Here is a 19,673-nt window from a genome sequence, read left to right as displayed (position 1 = left end):
CGTGTTGTACCTTCAAACATTGCTAGGGCGGATTCGCCGAAAATTAGGGTTTGTTCTTGAACAAAGACGACGGAGTTTGGGGCTGAGCAACTTGATTTTCTGTTAATATATTTTCAATGTATTTCATTGTATTCATTGTCTTTTTTTTCATTGTAATTCAATGTATCTCGTTCTATTCCATGTATTTCATTGTATTCACTGTCTTTTTTTCATTGTATTTCAATGTATCCCGCTGTATTCTATGTATTTCATTGTATTCACTGTCTCGCTATATGCCATGAATGTATTCATTTGTTTTTTTTTTAATTAATATAATTTATGTATTCAGATGTATTATATAATTTCTCTGAAGATTGCTACGTTTTTGGGGTATTTTTCGGTTGAGAATCTTTTTTATAACTGAAAATACAAATTTTGTGTGTTATATTTGAGTTTGTTGAGTTATATTAGGAGTCTATTATGTTAATTGATTCACTTTCCGTTTTAAAAACTGTGTAATCCTCTATTTCACGCGTTGAATAGGGTCGAATACAATAATCTGTCCAGTTGTAATCCCATGTTTCACTCCAAGAATACAGTCGAATACACTCGAATACAACAACTGATTAGCTGGAATTCCCTGATTCACGCCTATTTTTGCTACTGTATTCATGAATACAATAGCTTAAATACATCAAATACATCTTATAACCACAGAAAAGATATCTATAATCCGTAATATAGCAAATGGTATCTATAGATGGCTAATTACTACTAAAAGATGGTGTTTTATGAAAATTTCTCTTTTTTCTTCCACTCACAAAACTTCAAACTCTTCTTCAAATAAAATGCATGTCCAAACACAACTTCAACTTTCAAAAATTATTTTTCAAGTTTCAATCAAACCTATATTCAAACGCTAGCTTAATATACAGGTTGAGTTCTATGTCTAACCTCTCACCATAATGATGACAATATTTTTTTTTTTAAATGTATAAGAGGGTCTCGTCATGTACAACATGCCATAGTGTGTGGCATCAGCTTAGAAATGAGCGTGCTACAGGGTCCCAGCCGTAACCAGGTCTATCAACAGTCTTTGTTTCCATCCTTTGTATGCCAAAAATACAAAGTAGGTTGCTCTTACGAATATAGCAGGATTTAGAACACAACTAAATTAGCTATCATTAGTTTCTCAGCGCGGTGAAGATACATTAACACAGGACACTGAAGTGTTGTTCCATATCCTTTCAACAAACCTATGTAGCGATCTGCGGATCAATGTTAAAATCTAAACAATATCTATAACTACCATGGGATTTTGGCTGAACTAAGACTAGGAATTAGTTTCATTGTATCATCTAAAACTTAACATGATTTCTCTTTCAAATGCTGGTATTCCTTCAATGGGCATTGACTGTATCATCGAGCAATCTTCTCTTCTCTAGCCTCGAGGGCATCCACCTCCTCATTTGAAAGGAGATCAACAATTGGTTCATATACATCCCAGTCCTTCCTTTTTCTGAAATAGTCACATTTGAAATGAATGAATTCAAAACCTGGACCAAATAGAGTCTCTGACTAACTGATATCGAGTATGTGCTAATGAGATACCATTGCATTGAAATACAGATAAAACATCCTCGTTCCAGAACATCCAATTTCCTTTTCTCTTTCATATTTTATTGAGTGGAAATGTATGAAGAAAAGAAAGAGTCGTACCGAACAACACTTGATCTAATGCCAAATAACTTCACCAGGTCCAATGCAGGTACACCTGTCTTACTGTCAAAAAGATAATTATTAGGAAAGAGAAGTTCTAAGGATAGTGTAAGGGCATATGACTAGATTAAACAAAGATGGGCATAAACAGCAAAAGCCAGAGATCAATGACAATAACCTGGCTGAGATATGTTCCGTTACTCTACGTTTCTTATTTGCCCTACTTTCTCTAGCGGATGCAACACTTTGCATCGCAATCTGAAAACATTAAATGGCAAAAATGGTCTGAAGTAGCTGGCTTTCAACTATGAACTGGTTGAAAGACAGGTAGAAACAATTAGGTCACATACACCAAAAGAAGAATGATATATCCTCACCTCATAAAGTTGTTCTCGAATTGATATGGCAATTGCAGGCTGCAAAGAAAGAAGTCAACTATCAAGAAGAAAGCACCGACGGTTTTTCAAATAAAAAGGATATTGCAAATGACAGTCTCACGTAGTTGAAAAGATTTTAGGGAGGAAAGTAAAAAACTGTTTTTGCAAAGGAAATATCATCCAGTGATTAGTTTCTATAAGTAAAAAGTGATAAAGACAAACTACTAACACAACTAGAATTTAATACTTTCAGAGAAGAAACAACTACAGATAAAATACTCTCTCAATTGGATGAAGTTGGGACCAAATCTCATCTAAAAACTGAGCTACATAAGGAAAGTTTACTTATACATGAACATAGATTTAATGCAAAGGCCTACAATGCCTAGAGGTTTAACATCACTGTTGAATGATTACTATTTAAATAGAAATTACAATCTTTCTGTTTAATTTTAACAAAAGCTCTTTATTGTAGTCTTGTTCCTCCAATTCCAATTACGGATTGGATCTTAACTCTCTGACAAAATGTAAAAGCAAGTTCAAGACAAATCGCTCTAGCTGGGATTCACACAGCTGAATCAAAATAAGCAATCTTTTCTTATAACCAGTATAACAAAAGAGTGACTGGGAAAAAGAAGGATGTAATATGGCAATACCAAGACAATTACCTTATAAATTACTTGTTTCTTGTGTGCAACACAATCTCTAGACTATTCTTTTGAGCACAGCCCAATATTTTTGTCCATATTTTTAAGTTAAAGACCTCTTTTTCTACATTATTCATTACCTTCCAATATTCTACTTGAAAGAAAACAGAAAAAATATATTTATTAGTCTCACTTCTTGCTTATGGTGAAAACACGAAAACAAAGAGTTGATATTTTATTATACTTCCAGCAAACATAACTGTTTCCTTTCGTTAAAAACAATTAACCAAAATCCATATCCTCATAACTCTATCAGTGGTTAAAGAGAGTTGGAATTCTATGATGGCATATTTATGCCAGATACATCCAACATCAAAGACAACTAGGCCAAATTCTTGATAAAGGAACTGAGCATTTTGCTAAAATTTCCCTCACAAGATTTTCAAGAAATAAGACCTAATAGCATTTTGACTTTACTATTCCCCTTCACAACTTTTTCCATTTACAAATTACAGAAGATCATTCTAATTGTAGCAAAATAGGAGGGAGGTTAGTTTTATCTGCATAAGTTTAAAAGCTGCAAACACTGAACCAAAAATATTCAATATCACGCATCAGAGATGTGGAAGTACCATGGAATTTGAACGTAGAATCTTAAGGGCACAGGGCTAAGTCGTCTCCAGCTGATATACACTCCAGTTAACTCCAAAAAATAAACAAACAAAAATGGGAAGAAAAAGGAGCAAAAGGAACCCTCCCCCCCCCCCCCCCCCCTTAAACTTCATCAACCCCATCACACAAAACTATATCACATGATGATGACCATCAAATTTACAAGAATATGCAATGAAAAAAGGGGGGGGGGGGGATTATTTTACCACAACCAAAGGAAAGACAAAAAAAAAAAAAAAGAGCTTACTCCAACTTCTGGGTCTTCAATTTCCATATCTTTACAAAAAGTCCGTGCAAATTCTTCAGGATCACTCTCGAAATTGTTCAAGTCCTGAAATTATTTTGATGTCTCTTTGTATTAGTAACATATGAAGCAGAGTAATTGCAAGTTTGATCACAGTTCTTATACATATATCAAGATATTTCAAGAATGAGACATAACCTTTTAGTCAAACTTACCCAGAAAAAATGGTCCTTGATAACTGTATGATTTACTCGGAGATCAAGCTGAATGAGCCCGGAAAAGAGAAGGAAAGAGAAAAATACAAGTACCTCATTAATGATTCCACAACAGTTGTGACCATCAAAGTCAGAAAGATAGGTATCTTTCATTTCTTTTGGAATAAATATCTTTCATCATAATGTTATTAATATCGACATAAACAATTGTGCTAAACCTTGATAGGAACAACTCTCTCGCCAGTGTACATATCTTGTCCTTCATATGACCGAAATTCTGTTAATTGTGACTGCAAAATTGGAAGTAGCATGAGAAGCCAATAAGAAATAATTTGCCAGAAACAAGAGAAAAAGAAGTATGTACACTAAGCAGCCATTTCGCAACAAAGGTCCTCAGTCACTAGAGAACTAACAAGTTTTTGTTCAGGAAAAGGACTAACAGACATAAAGGTTTTTTTTTTTTGGATAAGTACATAAAGGAATATATTGTTGAATGCCTTATAGAAAAGAAGGAATATATTGTTGAATAATATTTATAGCCAAAGGACCTACATGCTAAAACATAGGCTGGTTTAGATAAAAGTTCCTACATCAACGGAAGATATCTGGATGAGGTTTATCCAAATTATACTGTTTTGTGATACTTTAACGACTAATTTTAACTTCTTATGAACAGCCTAGTGTCCTTTACTACAAAGATCAGTTGTTAGTTAGTCAACCAATTAGCTATACATTTTTCATCAGAATTAGCTCGAATGCCTTAGCAAAGTCACGCATTGCATGGGCAATACTAAAACAAGAGACCAAAACTTTTAATGATTTAGTATTTTTTTTCTTTTGGGGTAAATTTCTCAAATTAATCAAACTTGTACCACCCGACAATGATCAGCACAGCATCAATAAAGTACGCTGACAAAGTGAAGAATGGATTGTATGATTATGGTTCAAGAATTGAAACTTGTAACCTTTCCTTCAATATACACAACATTGACCCAAAAGAAATAGGGAGAGAGCCTACATTCTCTCACGAAGTACTTCGATATTGTTTGTCCAAGCCCAGAAAAACAAAACAAACCACCGCCAAACAAAATACTACATAATGAAGCCTAATATGACGTCTAACAATATTTGACAATAGCTACAACAGTGGCCACTCCCCTTTTTTTGGGTAATCTCATCAAAAAAATTGTCAGAATTTTGACTTTTAATTCTCCAACGAATCTCCGTCGATTATTAGGAGATCTTGTCTGAGCTGGTTTAGGCATATTCTGCATAGATCTCAATTGTACTAGTACATAGGTGCAATAATACGATGATTAAAAGGGTTGATGACGAACACAATGTGAATTGTAAAATTATCTCAGTAATCAATGTGGACTTAGCTAAGGACTGAACACAATGGTATGAACGATACCAACAAGGCGGAATTAAGAATTTCTTGTTGCTCTACACTTATATAAGCTTCAGCGTCTATCAAAACTTGCAGCGTTCCAGCAAATAAGCAGAAAAATAGAAGTTCATTCCCCTCCTTTCTTTTCCTACAAAAACTTGAACGGGATACGTGTGAGATTTCAAGAAGTTCCATTTTTAGAGAACCTCTGGTGTGCGTAGAAGACCTATCATTCAGTTTTGGAAACCTGAAGATAACAGATATGATACAAAAAATCATATATCCAACCCAACTAATTTGGGAATTACGGCATAGTTCATAGTTCGATATATAGTTAACAGATATGTAAAAGCTCAGGGGAAGAAGTTGATCATCTTTTGTTGCATTGCCCTGTGTCCTCGGCTTTGTGGAGGGCGATCCTGAACCTTTTTGGTGTTCAATGAGTGATGTCAAGCACTGTAAAGGAAATGCTATACGGCTGAGCCGGTTTCTGTAGAAGAAGAAAGCAAAAAGCGTGGAAGTTCGCCCTGTTAGCTCTCATGTGGATAGTTTGGAGGGAGAGAAATAGGAGGGCTTTTGAGAGGATTGATTCTCCTTTTTCAAATCTTAAGAATAGTCTTTTATCTTTGATCGCTTTTTGGTGCACTCATATAGCCCCTATTTGTATAGAAGATTGGGTGTCTTTTGTAGAGAATCATGTTCTGATGTAAATTCTCTACTTTTTGGTATACTTCTTGTATACGGGAGTTCTCTCCCTTTTGATTAATACAAACCTTATCAAAAAAAATAGTTAACTTCTATTTCATATTACTTCATCCTATAGCTAGTACATCAACAACATACCCACTATTATCCCACATCGTGGATTCTGGGGAGGATAGTGTTAAGATAATAATAAAGTAGATAAAAGTGTGCTCTTTCTAACGGTTTAAGTTTTAAATGAGTTGGTCACACACAATCAATATGGCTTCAGAGCATGTAGAGGTCCTGAGCTGAGTCTCTCCGCCACCCATTATCAAAAGAATTTTCACGCGCTTGACTCATTAAAAAAAAATCAAGCCCACACGTGCGGGGGGGAGGGGGGGGGTAAGATAATAATTAAGTAAATAAGGTGTGCTCTTTCCAACAACTTAAGCCTTTAGAAGAGATAGTCAGAGACATGTTTAAAATTAAACCCCAATCTCCCACCATGAATCCTATGTAAACTAAACCCAAGTATGCAAGCAGCAATTAGATCCATACATCCTGTTCTTTCGAGCAATACACCATGAATACTATTTATACCACTAAGCATGAAGAAAGATGATGAAATGGTGCATACAACATGTACTGGTTTATGACTTATAAATTACTTGAATGGATTGAGCAATCTGAGTGATAAACCCAGGAGGAAGCTTCAAATCCTTCACAGTTCTTTTCGCGAAAACCACCACTTCTGAGTCAGGATCTGCAGTTAATAAGTTCAGAGAGGGACAATAACTAGGTCAGTCCAATGATATTAGGAAAACTCAACTATAAATTTTCTTTCTTTAAAGGTGATCAGCAGAACCGTTCACTGGAGACAATACAAATGGCTTTGTATATGAAGCATCACATAGGAAAAAGCAAATAAGTACCAGAACTATCAAAAATCAGTGTGTGCAGTCGTTTTCAAGCTATCTTTTGCCAGGACATAAGCTCTATAATGTTATACTCTGCTTTTCATAGTAGTAGTCCGCAAAGTTCATTTACTTCATAAAGCCATGTTGAAGTATCAGACAACCTAATAAGATCCAATCTTTATCGCAACAGAGAATCCCTTATAAGGATCTTCATGTGCTAAAAAGATCTTCAGAGCACTATAAAGTCAACCCCACAAAATTAAGGAAATGGTTTGGAACGTCTAAACTAAAATAAAAAAGTCATGTACCGAAATTCCATTGTTTGCCAGCTATTTTCCAGAGAATGCCTTCATAAAAACTTATGTTTAGCAGTCTAGATGCACATTCAATGTTGTAACGCCTCCCAGATACAAAAACAAATGAAAATTTAGTTAATTATGTATCCCTTACCTGGAATGGGCATGTCCACTCAACTTTTTCACAAATTTGCTCACTAATGATTCTTGATCATTGTAGTGAGAAACTAAAATTTTCATTTTTACGGTACAGATGAGCTGTGGTAGCATTCAACATTAGAACAAAAGATTTCAACATATATTCGCAGCAACTACTAAGTAAAAACATCAACTATGCATACAAGAACACAGCCAGTTGCAACCTACAGTCCAAGGAAGAAGCATTAGATTGAGTGCATATTGTTATATCAATGTTTATATGGTGGTGAAGTCTAAAAAATAATAATAAAAGCGTACCATTTGGATTCCAACTAAAAGCATCTCTAAATCTTTGACCATCAATTTCAATGTCCAGACGAATAGGAACAAGATTCTCCGCGGTTGGACTGTGAATATGCATATACTTTTTGTTAAACACTAGGAATTATTCATGTCTTATACCATCACATATTTGTATAATAAGGAATAAGGAGTGTTACATTTTGAATTTCACCGGGTTCTTTAGTGAGCCCCATGCCGACTGCGGCTTCATCAATGCTTCTTTTATCGAAGCCAAATAACCTGGAATATTAAGGAAACTAGCTAATCTTTTGTCTACACAACAAATACAAGATATCTAATGCAGGTAGACAGACATAGATTGAAAATAAATTAAGATAATGCAAATTGCAACATGGACATTGAGGATTCATGAAGCGCTAACTTGCTTGAGATTGAGTCATAGTTGTTGCTGTTGTATAGCAAATAGTAATGCATATTTAAAAAAAAAATCTTCTTTATGCAGGGGAAGCAAACACAAAATACTGTTAACTCATTCAATATTAGTAGTTTGCTGGAATTAGGGTTTTTAAATTTTTTTGCTTGTACTGAGTATATGAAGTCTAGAGAGGAAGGAAGAAAGATATACTATAGAAGGTAACCTACAACTAACAACTCGATGTCGCCGGAAGGAAGTTGCCGGAGAAAAAAGAAGAAAGAACCTGGCGTAGGAATTTGGGTTTTCCGTTAATGGACCTTATTCTTCCGTTTGCACATAAATTTGATTGCTTTTAAAACATAATTTTTGGACATTTAAATTTTAAGTTGTGTTTGTATACATATATTATTTTAAAAAATTAAAATTTAAAAAAAAAATTAAAAAAATTCACCCAAAACTATCCTTAAACAATTTTTGAAAATTTAATTTTTTTAAAAAGTAATAATATTTCATAAATAAACAATAATTTTAATTTCTTTTGAAAAAAGTAACCAAAATTCGGGGTCGGCTCAAGGCCCAAGCCACTAAGACAATGACCTTAGGCCCCAAACCAGCGAGGCTCGTTTTTTTTAGAAAAATTTTCAGAAACCATTATGTTTTACTAATTATTAGCTTGCTATACCTATTATTTACTAAATTACTTTTTATAGCTATATTTTAATTTGTTATAGAGTGTATTCGATATGTTTAAGATAATGTATTCATGAATACAATAGTAAAAGTCGACGGAAAAAAGGAAATTACAGCTAACGTATAGATTGTATTCATATGTATTCGCGAGCTGTATTCGTGAATACAGTAATGGAATTTGCGGAAAAAAAAGGTCTTCGGCTACTTAAAAACGGTAAGTGAATTAATTAACACGATAGACTCCTAATATAACTCAAACCGAAAAATACCCCAAAAATATAGCAATCTTCGGAGATTCAATCAATCCTTTCTTTTTTTAGTGGTATCTTTACTAAAATATTTTTTAGTGGTATCCTTACAAATAGATTTATATATTGAAATTATATAATTACATTGAATACACTTAAATACATAAAAAATACATTGAATACATGAAGTATAACATGTCATCTATAGTGCAAAAACATATGAATACGTACTGCAAATATATTTGAATACATATATACATCTGAATACATAAACTATATTAATTAAAAAAAAAAATTATGAATACATTCTACATATACATTGAATACATACTGTTGAATATATACTGCTAGACAAAACAATGAAACAAAATGAAGCTTTGAAATTATATAATTACATTGAATATAGTTAAATACAATGAATATATTGAAAAAATAGAAAAAACTAAAGACAACGAATACAACGAAATACATGGAATACAGCGAGATACATTGAAACACAATGGGGAAAAAAAAAGATAACAGACTCTTCAAGTTCCTCGGCCCCAAACTCCGTCCCCAATCCACCGCTATCCAAGGCGCCGCCATGTGGGGCGTCGCCGCCGGTACCGGCGCCCTCTGAGGCGTCCAGGTAGTGAATATTTCATTTCTGCTTTGAAAATTTTGAGATGTGCACTTGTATTTCTCCAAATTTTTGTTTCTCCTTTATCTTTTTATTTCCATATCTTTGTTTCTACTTACCATAACTCTTTGGAGCAAAAAAAGTTGAAAATTGAGAGAGACAATGGAGATGAATCAGTGGAGAATCGTTGATAGAGAGAATGAGGAAGAGAATGGCGCTGTGATGGAGAGAGAAGTTTACTTCCTATACGGTAATTTTGTGAGAGAGAAAAATAATACACAACGTATTTAATGGCTTAAATGTGAAAATGGTCATAAATAGATATTTTGCTATAAAAATTAAAAGGTAGCTATAGGAGATAATTTTTTAAAAGGGTATTTACTTATAATAAATAAGGTATCTACCTTTGCTATAGGTTGGTGAATTTTATAACTATTTTTTTAAAAAAAAAGTAATGAATATTTTAGAATAAAAAATATAAGACCTTTATGTAAAAAAATGATTAAATAGATATCATTTAGTAATTTATATTTTGTTACTTTTTCTTTTTCTCCGGTCTCATATTAAAATTTATACTTTATACATTCTTTTTTTTTCATATTAAATTGTCTATTCTCAAAAATAACACAAAGAACATTAAATAGATTAAATTGCACATGCTTTTTCACTATTTCTTCAAGTTTTTAAGCATTAGAGCAATAAAAAGTTTATTTTAATATCAAGTAATTCAGTTTGGAGAATCATGCGTTATTGTTTTCATTGTCTATTATCTTTCTCTTTTAATTCGACACTTGTTGATTTTAGCTAATATAAGTATTATTTTTATATTATATATTACTTAGAATTTTAATTTATCAACTAGAAAATATCTATGAGATTACTTAATCGCACAATTAAAAAAGGAAAGAGGGTTTAATACAACCTCAACGTGGAGTTGTTACAAAAATAGATTAAATAGGTTGACAGTGTTGTCAATTTGATAAAGAATTATTAGAAGAAGTTAATTACAAAAAAATATTAATCATTGAGCTGGGAGAATAGACTTTACATAAGAACATATATGATTCTTAAATATAATAAAAGATTTAAGGCCTCTAAATAATGTTTGGCTTTAGGCCACCCCTGCCAAAATCTATGGCCATTCAAGATGATATCTCGAGCAGTTACATATCCAGTACCCTTGACACAAATAGACGCGTCAGAAGTACCATATAGATTACTTCTTAATACAAGTTCTTTCAAATTCATTAAAATTTCATGACCGATCGTTGAATGCTCGTTATGGTAGAATATTCACGTGGGACTTTCTAAGATTTTACACATATGATAGATGTTCCGTCTATTTCTTCAAGTAAAGCTCTTCGCATCGCAATGCCTATTGTGTCGGCTTCGCCTTTCATAAGTGGAGACAGAATAAAACGTACATAATAAAGGCGTTGATGCAAATAATTTGTTCTACGTCTCCGAATTATATATCCCTGTTTAATTATTGTCATTGAGTAGATGAAACTTTAACGAATAACTAATCGATTGCCTTTCTTTCAGTTATTCTTTTCCCCTTTTCTAGTCTATTAATAACAAAACGGATTTTTCAATGTATAAAATAAAAGTTTCAATGACTTTGGCTACTCTAACCATCTCGACCACAATTTTTTTCTTAAGGCGCGTATAACCTTTAAAAGAAGAAAAAACTAGGCCCAGTTATTTTATCTCCAAATACTTAAATTAATTTTACTTACGGGAAAAAACCAAATGAACTAAGTATATGAAATATTATTTCAATATATTTCAAATACTGTACATGTCACAAATTATTTAAAATTAGTTTAAAATAAATGATATATTTTTTTAAAAATAACTTAAGCTTAAATTTCTCATACTTAATGAGATGATTTATATTCACAAAAGTACTATAATATATTTTTTATCACAAATCTAAAAAGTCATCTATGTGCATTTGTAAAGGATATTAGTTATATTTGCAAACAATGAACCTTTTTTCCCCTCAAAATAATGAACTTCACATATTAAAATTTCAAGTAAAACATGTTGTTCCAAAAAAATTTTGACAAATAAATGTTTGTTTATAAATTTTATCCATATTTTGGCAAAATCCTGAAACCAACTCAAGAGAGCTGGTTTTGGCCCAAAATATTACTATTACATCTTTTTAAAATTGGCCCAACTTTTGTATTTTATAAAAGAGCCCACCATTTATTATTTTGTAACAATGTTGCTTCATCTTCTTGATCATCTAATAGTGTATTATGTAGTTCATTATAAAAATGATAATTTTGTCCCAAATTTATTTATGTTCAGGACTATGGTTTGTGATAATGATAATGAATGTTATTAATGAAGGTATTGTTGGGTGTTTGTGATAGGTTTTAGAACTCGGGGGTATAAGTCACGTTTCATGTTTTTTTTTAAAGTGAGATATGTTTTGAAAATTGATGTCCAAACCACATTTTTATCTCGAACCAAACTTCACCTAAAACAGACTTTTTAAAATAAATTTAGGAATCTATGACCAAACGCTAGCTAATTTTCAGTGAAGTACCAATTTTTACTCACAATTGTTCAGTTTTTGTAATTATATTTTTTACAAGTAAAATTAATGTGATAAAACATAGTTAAACTTTCACAAACCTTTTTAATTTTAACTACAACTTAAAAATATTATTTCCAACTTCAATTCAAATAATTGCTCTATTTCATTTCCTTTCCCTATTTTCCAAACAGCATATTTGGGTTTTAGCCAAGGATTTAAGGAAAGAGACCTGAATTTCTATCTGCAAAATACCCACTTGATTTGAAATGGCAGCTTCGGCTCCTCTTTCTCACACATTCTACACACTTCGCTTCCCTTCTTCTTCTTCTTCTTCTTCTTCTTCTTCTTTCTCTTCTACGGTTTCTAAACCCCCAAGAACCTTAATTCAGCCTTTTGCTCAATGTTTTCAATGCACTCATCACCATTTTCCCCTCAACAAGCATTCTGAAAGCACTAAATTTGCTCTCTCTAAATGGGACTCAGTAATTATTAACCGCAGCAGACGTTCCTTGTTCAAAACCGCTCTCTCGTTCCAAGACTCTGCTCCTCAGGTACTGTCTTCCTCTCTATTTTTATGAGTAGTTATCTTTGCTTTTGTTGTTTAATTGGGTTGCTATAGAAAATTTATTTCATCTTTTATTGAGTGCTTGTAGTCTTAATTGAGAATCAATTTGTCAAGTATAGGAAATTAGCAACTTTTTCTCACCTCCCTTTTGTGCATAGTTGCATTGGCTGGGAAGCTTTTTGTTGAATAAATACATACTTACTGTTATCCCTTAGATGCTTTTGATAACAGGATTAAGTTATCTTCCTTCTTTTATTTTTGGATTAGTCCTAGAGCAAAGTTATGTGTCTTCAGTAGTAAGCACAAGTGGCAATTGATGACTTGACCTAGTCTTCGATTCCAATTTATTTCAAGTGTTGGTTTCTGTTGATTTAAATGTTGGTTGGTGTTTTCCTTCCAGTGTATGCTAGACGGTGCTGATTTCCTTAACTATGGGGTGCAAATAATGTAAATATTCCTATCACATGACCTAAAAGTTGTGCCTAATTGTGTTATGGTGGTTGCTTTGTGAGATAAATACTGATGACAATTTGCAGTTATATAGAGGGTGAGGGTTTCAGTTGACGGCATTACTGAGTGAACTACATCTGTAATGATTGATTATTGATATATATTGGTTCTTTTTTAATGCTTTCCTTGAGCTGAGGGTATACCGGAAATAACCTCTCTACCTTCACAAGGTAAGGGTAAGGTTTGCGTACATACTACCCTCCCCAGACCCCACTTGTGAGAATACATTGGGTATGTTGTTGTTGTTGCTGTTGGCCTGGTTATTGAGTAGGGGATGAATATTGTAGGAGGACTAATGCTACTTTGACAGAAAAGTGGTACGCAAGTAGCTCCTTTGTAGTCGTTCACTTCATGAGCAGGGTTTTACTTGTCTCCCATGAACAACTAGCTGACCCTCAGATTTGTTGCTTGTGGATTTAACTGTGTTATTGGTGGATAACTGTGGGTTATAGTTTAATTCCTTTCATTTTTCATATGTTCATACTTCATATAACCAATGACATACAGAGGAGCACTTCCTGTCACTTTTGAAGTGTTTGTATAAAAGAATATTTGAAAAAACTTCGACTCTGACATAAGTTATCTTGTAAGTATGACATATATCTCTCACTTTCATAAAGAGTTTTAAATTGGTTACCTAGATATCTTTTTGAAGAGCTGCATTCATTACAGCTATATTCATGTTTGTTGATTATGTTCTTTTATATGGTTGATATCCGCTTGGTTACCTAATCTAACTCAACAATTCTAATATTCCTTCATCAAAGTATTTCTCTTTTCAGAATATTACTGTTGTGAAACTGATGATGACACAAAATAATTTTGTTGTAGACGAGTGATGACGAGGATAGCCTCAGTGAATTGGAAGTGTCAAAAGATGAAGTAGATGAGAAATATTCATTTAGATTGAAGTCCCTCATGCAAGTTTACAAGGAGGCCATCCTAGTAGGAGATGTAAAGGCTATATATGAAATTGAGGCAGCCATATCCTCGGTGGAAAAGGAGAGAGATGACTTGGCCCAAAAAGTTTCAGCTCTATCAGCAGAGATCAATTCTGGGAAGGAAAAATATATCCGCTTGCAAGCAGATTTTGATAATTTTAGGAAAAGATCTGAGAAAGAGAGACTAACAATCGGGACAAATGCTCAAGGGGAAATAATTGAGAGCCTCTTGCCCATGGTTGATAACTTTGAGAGAGCTAAGCGACAGATCAAACTAGAAACTGAGATGGAAAAGAAAATTGATGCAAGTTACCAGGGAATATACAAACAATTCGTGGAGATAATGAAGAGCTTGCGTGTTGCTGTTGTTCCAACTGTTGGCAAACCATTTGATCCTGCGGTAAGAAATTACTGACTCTCTGTTATCCCTTCTCTCCCTCTCCATGAAGTCATTATTTCTTCCCTTTTATGCGGGAGCACCCAGTCTCTTTACTTCTGCTAACATTACATTCTAGGGAGGCATAGGCATACCAGCAAATATATGGCTGTGGATCCATGTTGTACTCTAGTATGACATGCCCATCACCACATGTCAAATACACTGTCTCAGTTTCTTTAAATGTCCTAAATTTGGAAACCTATGTCAACTCATCTGGGCAAAATGTGTCACCATACTGACACCTATGAGTCATTACTACCTATATTTCTTCTTTCCTCCGAGATTCAATTGTTCAAAACTCAGTCTTGCTAGATCAGAACTATGAAAGAATCTTTTAAAGCATTGAATTAATAAATATTAATTGGAAAATGGATGTATAATTTATGGCTGCCCTTACATCCTTGAAATTAAAATCCATAGGTCGTTATAGTGGCACTCTTTCTATATCTTATTCCGTTCCGACCTAATCAACAAACTAAGTTCCAATTCAAAAGGCAACATTAAGATTTCTCTACCAATTTAAAATGTTAGTACATGTTTTACATTTGCTTAAGAAACTTGAACTATTTTAGATACTTTTTCTAATTATTTATTGTGAAACATGGTTAGTGAGGATTCATGTAGCGGACCATAACTTGTCTAGATTTAGGGGTAGTAGTAGCTGTTCTAATTTTTATTGAGACGCTGAATGAATTGAATCATAGTTTATGAAGATTGCCATGTTGCATGTACACCTCCAGATGCACCAATCCTTACGTAGACCTCCAGATGTACTAGGCCATAGGTGTGACAATATGATGATTAAAGATCCCAAAGAGTACATGGTAAAATCATATTATGAAGTTGTGTTAAGGTTTTTTAACTAAAAATCAAAACACTACAGAAACAAAGAATCCATATAAGTGGTACCAACTAATTTCATTCTCAAAAAAAAGTGGTACCAACTAATTGGGACTAAACTCGTTAACCGTGTAAGATGAAGGTGAGATTTACCCCTAATATGCTTTAAAAAGCAAATGATTTAGTATTGGAATGAAATGTGCATGTTTAGAGTAATGGATGTAGAATATTTATATAGGCTACCTCACTAATTTGGGATTGAAATGTACTTGATTGATATAGTTTTAAAGCTATAACTTATGAATTTAATAGAGTATCCTTTCACCTAATGGTGTGGCCTAGGGGTCAATGAAGTAGGTGCAAACCTTGGTAGCTAGGGTTCAAATCCCAACAGAGACAAAAATCACTTGGTGGTTTACCCATATGCCTAAGCCGTAATGAGCAAAGTTACGTGGTACTTATACTGGTGGGAGGTAACATGTATGCTGTGAAATTCGAGGTGCGCAAGCTGTCCAGTCACCACGGTATCAAGAAAAAAGGAAGGAATTATCCTATATATGTTTTCTATGAAGGTTCTAAATTTATTTTGAGATGTTGATTATACACACACACACAAATACACAATGCGTGTGTGCACACAGATGTCTGTATGCATGTCCTTACATGTTCATATGTATATGCATATAAACTAAATTCATATATTCGTGTTGTGTGCTACCATTTTCTGAAGCATTCGTACATTCATGGGTTTGTCCATATCCATGTTACTTGGGTTGAATTCCCCATCTTTGAATTGCTGAATAGGGTCTTAGTCACTGCATTCAAATTTTGTCTCATGATCACTGACAAAAGTACATTATACTTAATGCGGGAAATTCTTTTTGCTTGATGAGAAATTGAAGAATACTGTTATACACAAAAGGTTTCGTTAGGTGAAACTTATCAGAATGTTGTCCTTATAAATAAAATTATCTGAAAGTTGGCTATTTTACTTCTTTCCATATTACGTAGAAAAATGCTAACTTGGCACATTTGAATAACCCCCAAATAGATTGCTTGTTTTGAATGTTAAAGGATTATGACATATTTGGTAAAGTTTGTATGAGGATTGCTGATATTTGTTACCATTAGAGTAGTGACATTTTAAAGATGTACCTTTTGAGTGCTTCTGACCTTCAAAAAGGAAATAAGATGGATTATATTCAAAGTAAATATTGCTGTCAAATTTAGAACTTTTAACAGAAAGAATCTTTCGTTGCGTTGGAAATCAAAATGAAGATACGAAGTTCAAAGTATTGAGAAATATTTTTAAGTTATAAAATAGTGTTCTTTTTTCTCCTTGTACAAACTACAAGCTTTACACGTCTAGCATAGCATATGTATTCAAATCTCAAGTGCACAGGGATTATGACAGGAGCTTAAAAATTATTGTACTTAAAATGATAAGGTCAAAAATAGAGATAACTAACTTTTTATTGAACGTGACTTTTGTCAAGTATGAAAGTTTGTACCTGTTACCTTTATAGTGGAAAATGAAAGAAAAGAGGTTGGTTGAAGAAGAAAGGAGAAAGTTTTATTAGTATAAGCTTTTTTTTTTTCAATTTAAAAAAACAAAACTCTATGACTTTTCAAAGAATACTGTGAGTGTTAACGGCAGTTTGGATCTTAACCAAGAAACTTCTCAATAGCATTTAACAAACTATTAGTTTATGCTTTGTGAAGTAACTAGAGCTAGTCCTATTTAATGACAACAGCAAAATTTGCTCGTTAAGCTTCTTTATATTATGTTTCAACTGCTGGTCAAATCAAAAGACAACTTGTTCAGTAATGTTTGTTACTAAAGTATTTAACTATCTTTCTTTTAGAAGCATTGAAGAGAGAAACGAGCAATTGTGGTTTACCATTCTTTGATATCTACAATTTCCTTCTTGCTTTTCGTCTTGATATTCTTTAGTATTTGCTAAGTTAAGCCTCTTCAAAGTCGAACATGTCTAAGGCTTTTTCTTTTCATCAAAATGGACTTAAACTAGGAAAACAAAATTAAAAAAGAAAGAGATGGGAAAATACTAGTGATTGATTTTGCTTTAAATTTTGAGTTAAGAACCAATCCTTAGACTCAAGAAGGATCTGACATTATTCAGATTCTTGCTTTAACTGCAATCAGTTTTCTCCTTCTCGTATTATTTTTTCTTTTCTTTAATATTTGTAAAGGGAAACCTTTCCTTCTGATTACAGATATGAGTAAGACGAAGCAGTACTTTATATTCAGCTAGAGAAGATCTAAATCTAATATGTTTCTGTTAGTTGCTAAACATGTCTGACTTTTCCTGCGATATTTGATGACGAGCTAATTAAACATGGCTTGATGATGATACCGAAAGCAATGTATACATACTATGTGTTCAACTGCGGATTTGGCTGCAAAGTTTTCTGTCTTCTCTTCTGAGAATAACCTTGACTTTGACATCTACCTCATGCAATGCCTCCTCTCCCTTATACTCCATTTCTTTTAGCACATTCATTGACTTGACATTGTTTATTTAGTTTTATCTTGTTTTCGGGCGGGCTTCTTTTTTTTTTTTTTTAGGGGGGGGGGGGGGGGGGTTTGCTTGCTGTTATATACATGCAGTCTTACATGTCTTGGTTATTTCTAATCTTTGGGGTATGGTTTCTTTTCTTGATACAGCTACATGAGGCTGTTGCTCGTGAGGAATCTCAAGAGTTTACTGATGGAATAATAATAGAAGAATTCCGCCGTGGGTTTTTACTTGGAGACCGCCTGCTAAGGCCTGCAATGGTTAAGGTTTCAGCAGGACCGGGCAAAAGGATACCCTCTTCATTCGCACAGAAATCCGCAGCAGCAACTGCCGGAGTTGATGATAACTAACTTTCAATTTCACAGGGATGCATTGAATTCTTTTAAAGAGCGAAGACCGCCTCCATTCATATAAGCTTGAATCCTCTTCAGTCTAGGCAATCCTCTGTGTTAGTATATGATCATTTAAGCCTAATTCTTTTTCTTTTTTGTTTCTATCACACAATTGAGAAAGAGGGGAACACTTCCTTTGAATCTTAAGAAATTCAATCCGGTTGTTGACAGAAAATGTGCTTGTTTGCTGTTGGTCAAAAGGCTTGTGAACTCTCTTATGCATTAATATGAAAAAACCATTTGGCTAAGCGAATCATGTTTGAAGATATTTCTGTATAGGCATAAAGATTAAAGAGCTTGTAGTCTTAGAGAAGTCGTAGTTAGGCATAATCGATAATTCATATTTGGACATGTGGCTGAATAGATTGGAATAGATATAGAGAATACATATAGTGGACTTTAACTAGTTTGGATTGAGAAGTAATTGATAATATATACATACATACATGCATATATACATACTCCTCTCACCAATTTAGAGCTCCCCTGTCACCACATGCTGGTAGAAGTGTGAGATACGTCATTGAGTTTGGATGAGGGCCTCTTTTGGCTGCCCATTTTTAATGAAGCCATCTATCAAAGAATTCCATGTAACTGTGTTTCTATCCTCCATATTATCATGGCATTTTGCATACATATCAATTAAAGCACTAGATATAAAGATATTGGCCTCAAAACAAAACCATGGATTTCTTTTCCTTGCGTCAGTAAGGTAAGATCAGCACCAGCTGCCAGAACTCCAGTTAATGTTAACAGGATTTGGCTTTACTGAAGGAACTGGCACTTTCTCAGCTATATATTTGCTGGAAGATGATTGAATGATTTAGAGTATTTTTAAAGCTTCAAATCGGGCTTCACCTTATTATCCGTCATCCAGTGAAAAACACGTTCTGCTTCCTCCACGAGCCCTGCATTCATATAAGCAGATAATAAAGCAGTCCAAGAAACCACATCTTTTTCTTCCATTGAGTTAAATAAACCCTCTGATGACTCCAATTCTCCACAATTTGCATACATATGAATAAGCGCATTACTGACAAAAACATTTTTAATTATACCCTTTCTATAATTATCTGTCATTAAGCCCTCGTCTATCATTAACTGCAAAATAAATAAAAGTCCATTCCACTGCTCAGACTTAGAGCAAGAACCTATTAAAGCAGTGTACAAAGGTAAACTTCTCTCAGGCATTCAAACAGTTTTCTTGCATCTTCCAACGACTCCCCGGTGCTTTTTAAGCATGGAACTACTTGATTAGAGCCACCATATTCAATAGCTGACAATGGATTTGCTTGCAGTTATACCTATGACACTCAATGGGTCTATTCAAGACTAAGTTGTCTAC

At 33.6% G+C, this 19,673-nt stretch overlaps 2 protein-coding genes across 3 annotated transcripts; one reads left to right on the top strand and one right to left on the bottom strand.

The window, feature by feature from the left end:
* Positions 1,062 to 8,359, bottom strand: LOC109232188 (chromatin structure-remodeling complex protein BSH). Of its 2 annotated transcripts, none has more exons than XM_019397866.1 (11): positions 8,280 to 8,359; positions 7,779 to 7,860; positions 7,597 to 7,685; positions 6,596 to 6,690; positions 4,072 to 4,143; positions 3,854 to 3,901; positions 3,642 to 3,725; positions 2,076 to 2,114; positions 1,877 to 1,956; positions 1,699 to 1,761; positions 1,062 to 1,498 (listed from the first exon to the last, which is right to left on the bottom strand). In XM_019397866.1, the coding sequence occupies exons 2-11, from the start codon at positions 7,829 to 7,831 to the stop codon at positions 1,399 to 1,401; spliced, it is 723 nt and encodes a 240-aa protein (XP_019253411.1). In that variant the 5' UTR covers positions 7,832 to 7,860; positions 8,280 to 8,359; the 3' UTR covers positions 1,062 to 1,398. The 2 variants fall into 2 exon arrangements, with proteins under 2 accessions (XP_019253411.1, XP_019253410.1); XM_019397865.1 differs by having other exon boundaries at positions 8,224 to 8,341.
* On the top strand, positions 12,308 to 18,581 carry LOC109232187 (protein GrpE-like). Its single transcript, XM_019397864.1, has 3 exons — positions 12,308 to 12,655; positions 14,011 to 14,520; positions 18,086 to 18,581. Exons 1-3 carry the CDS (start codon positions 12,371 to 12,373, stop codon positions 18,284 to 18,286), a joined length of 996 nt encoding a protein of 331 aa, XP_019253409.1. The 5' UTR covers positions 12,308 to 12,370; the 3' UTR covers positions 18,287 to 18,581.

The sequence above is a fragment of the Nicotiana attenuata genome, chromosome 9 (genome assembly GCF_001879085.1).
Source record: "Nicotiana attenuata strain UT chromosome 9, NIATTr2, whole genome shotgun sequence".
Classification (NCBI taxonomy): domain Eukaryota; kingdom Viridiplantae; phylum Streptophyta; class Magnoliopsida; order Solanales; family Solanaceae; genus Nicotiana; species Nicotiana attenuata.
This window is presented reverse-complemented; position numbering and strand designations above follow the sequence as displayed.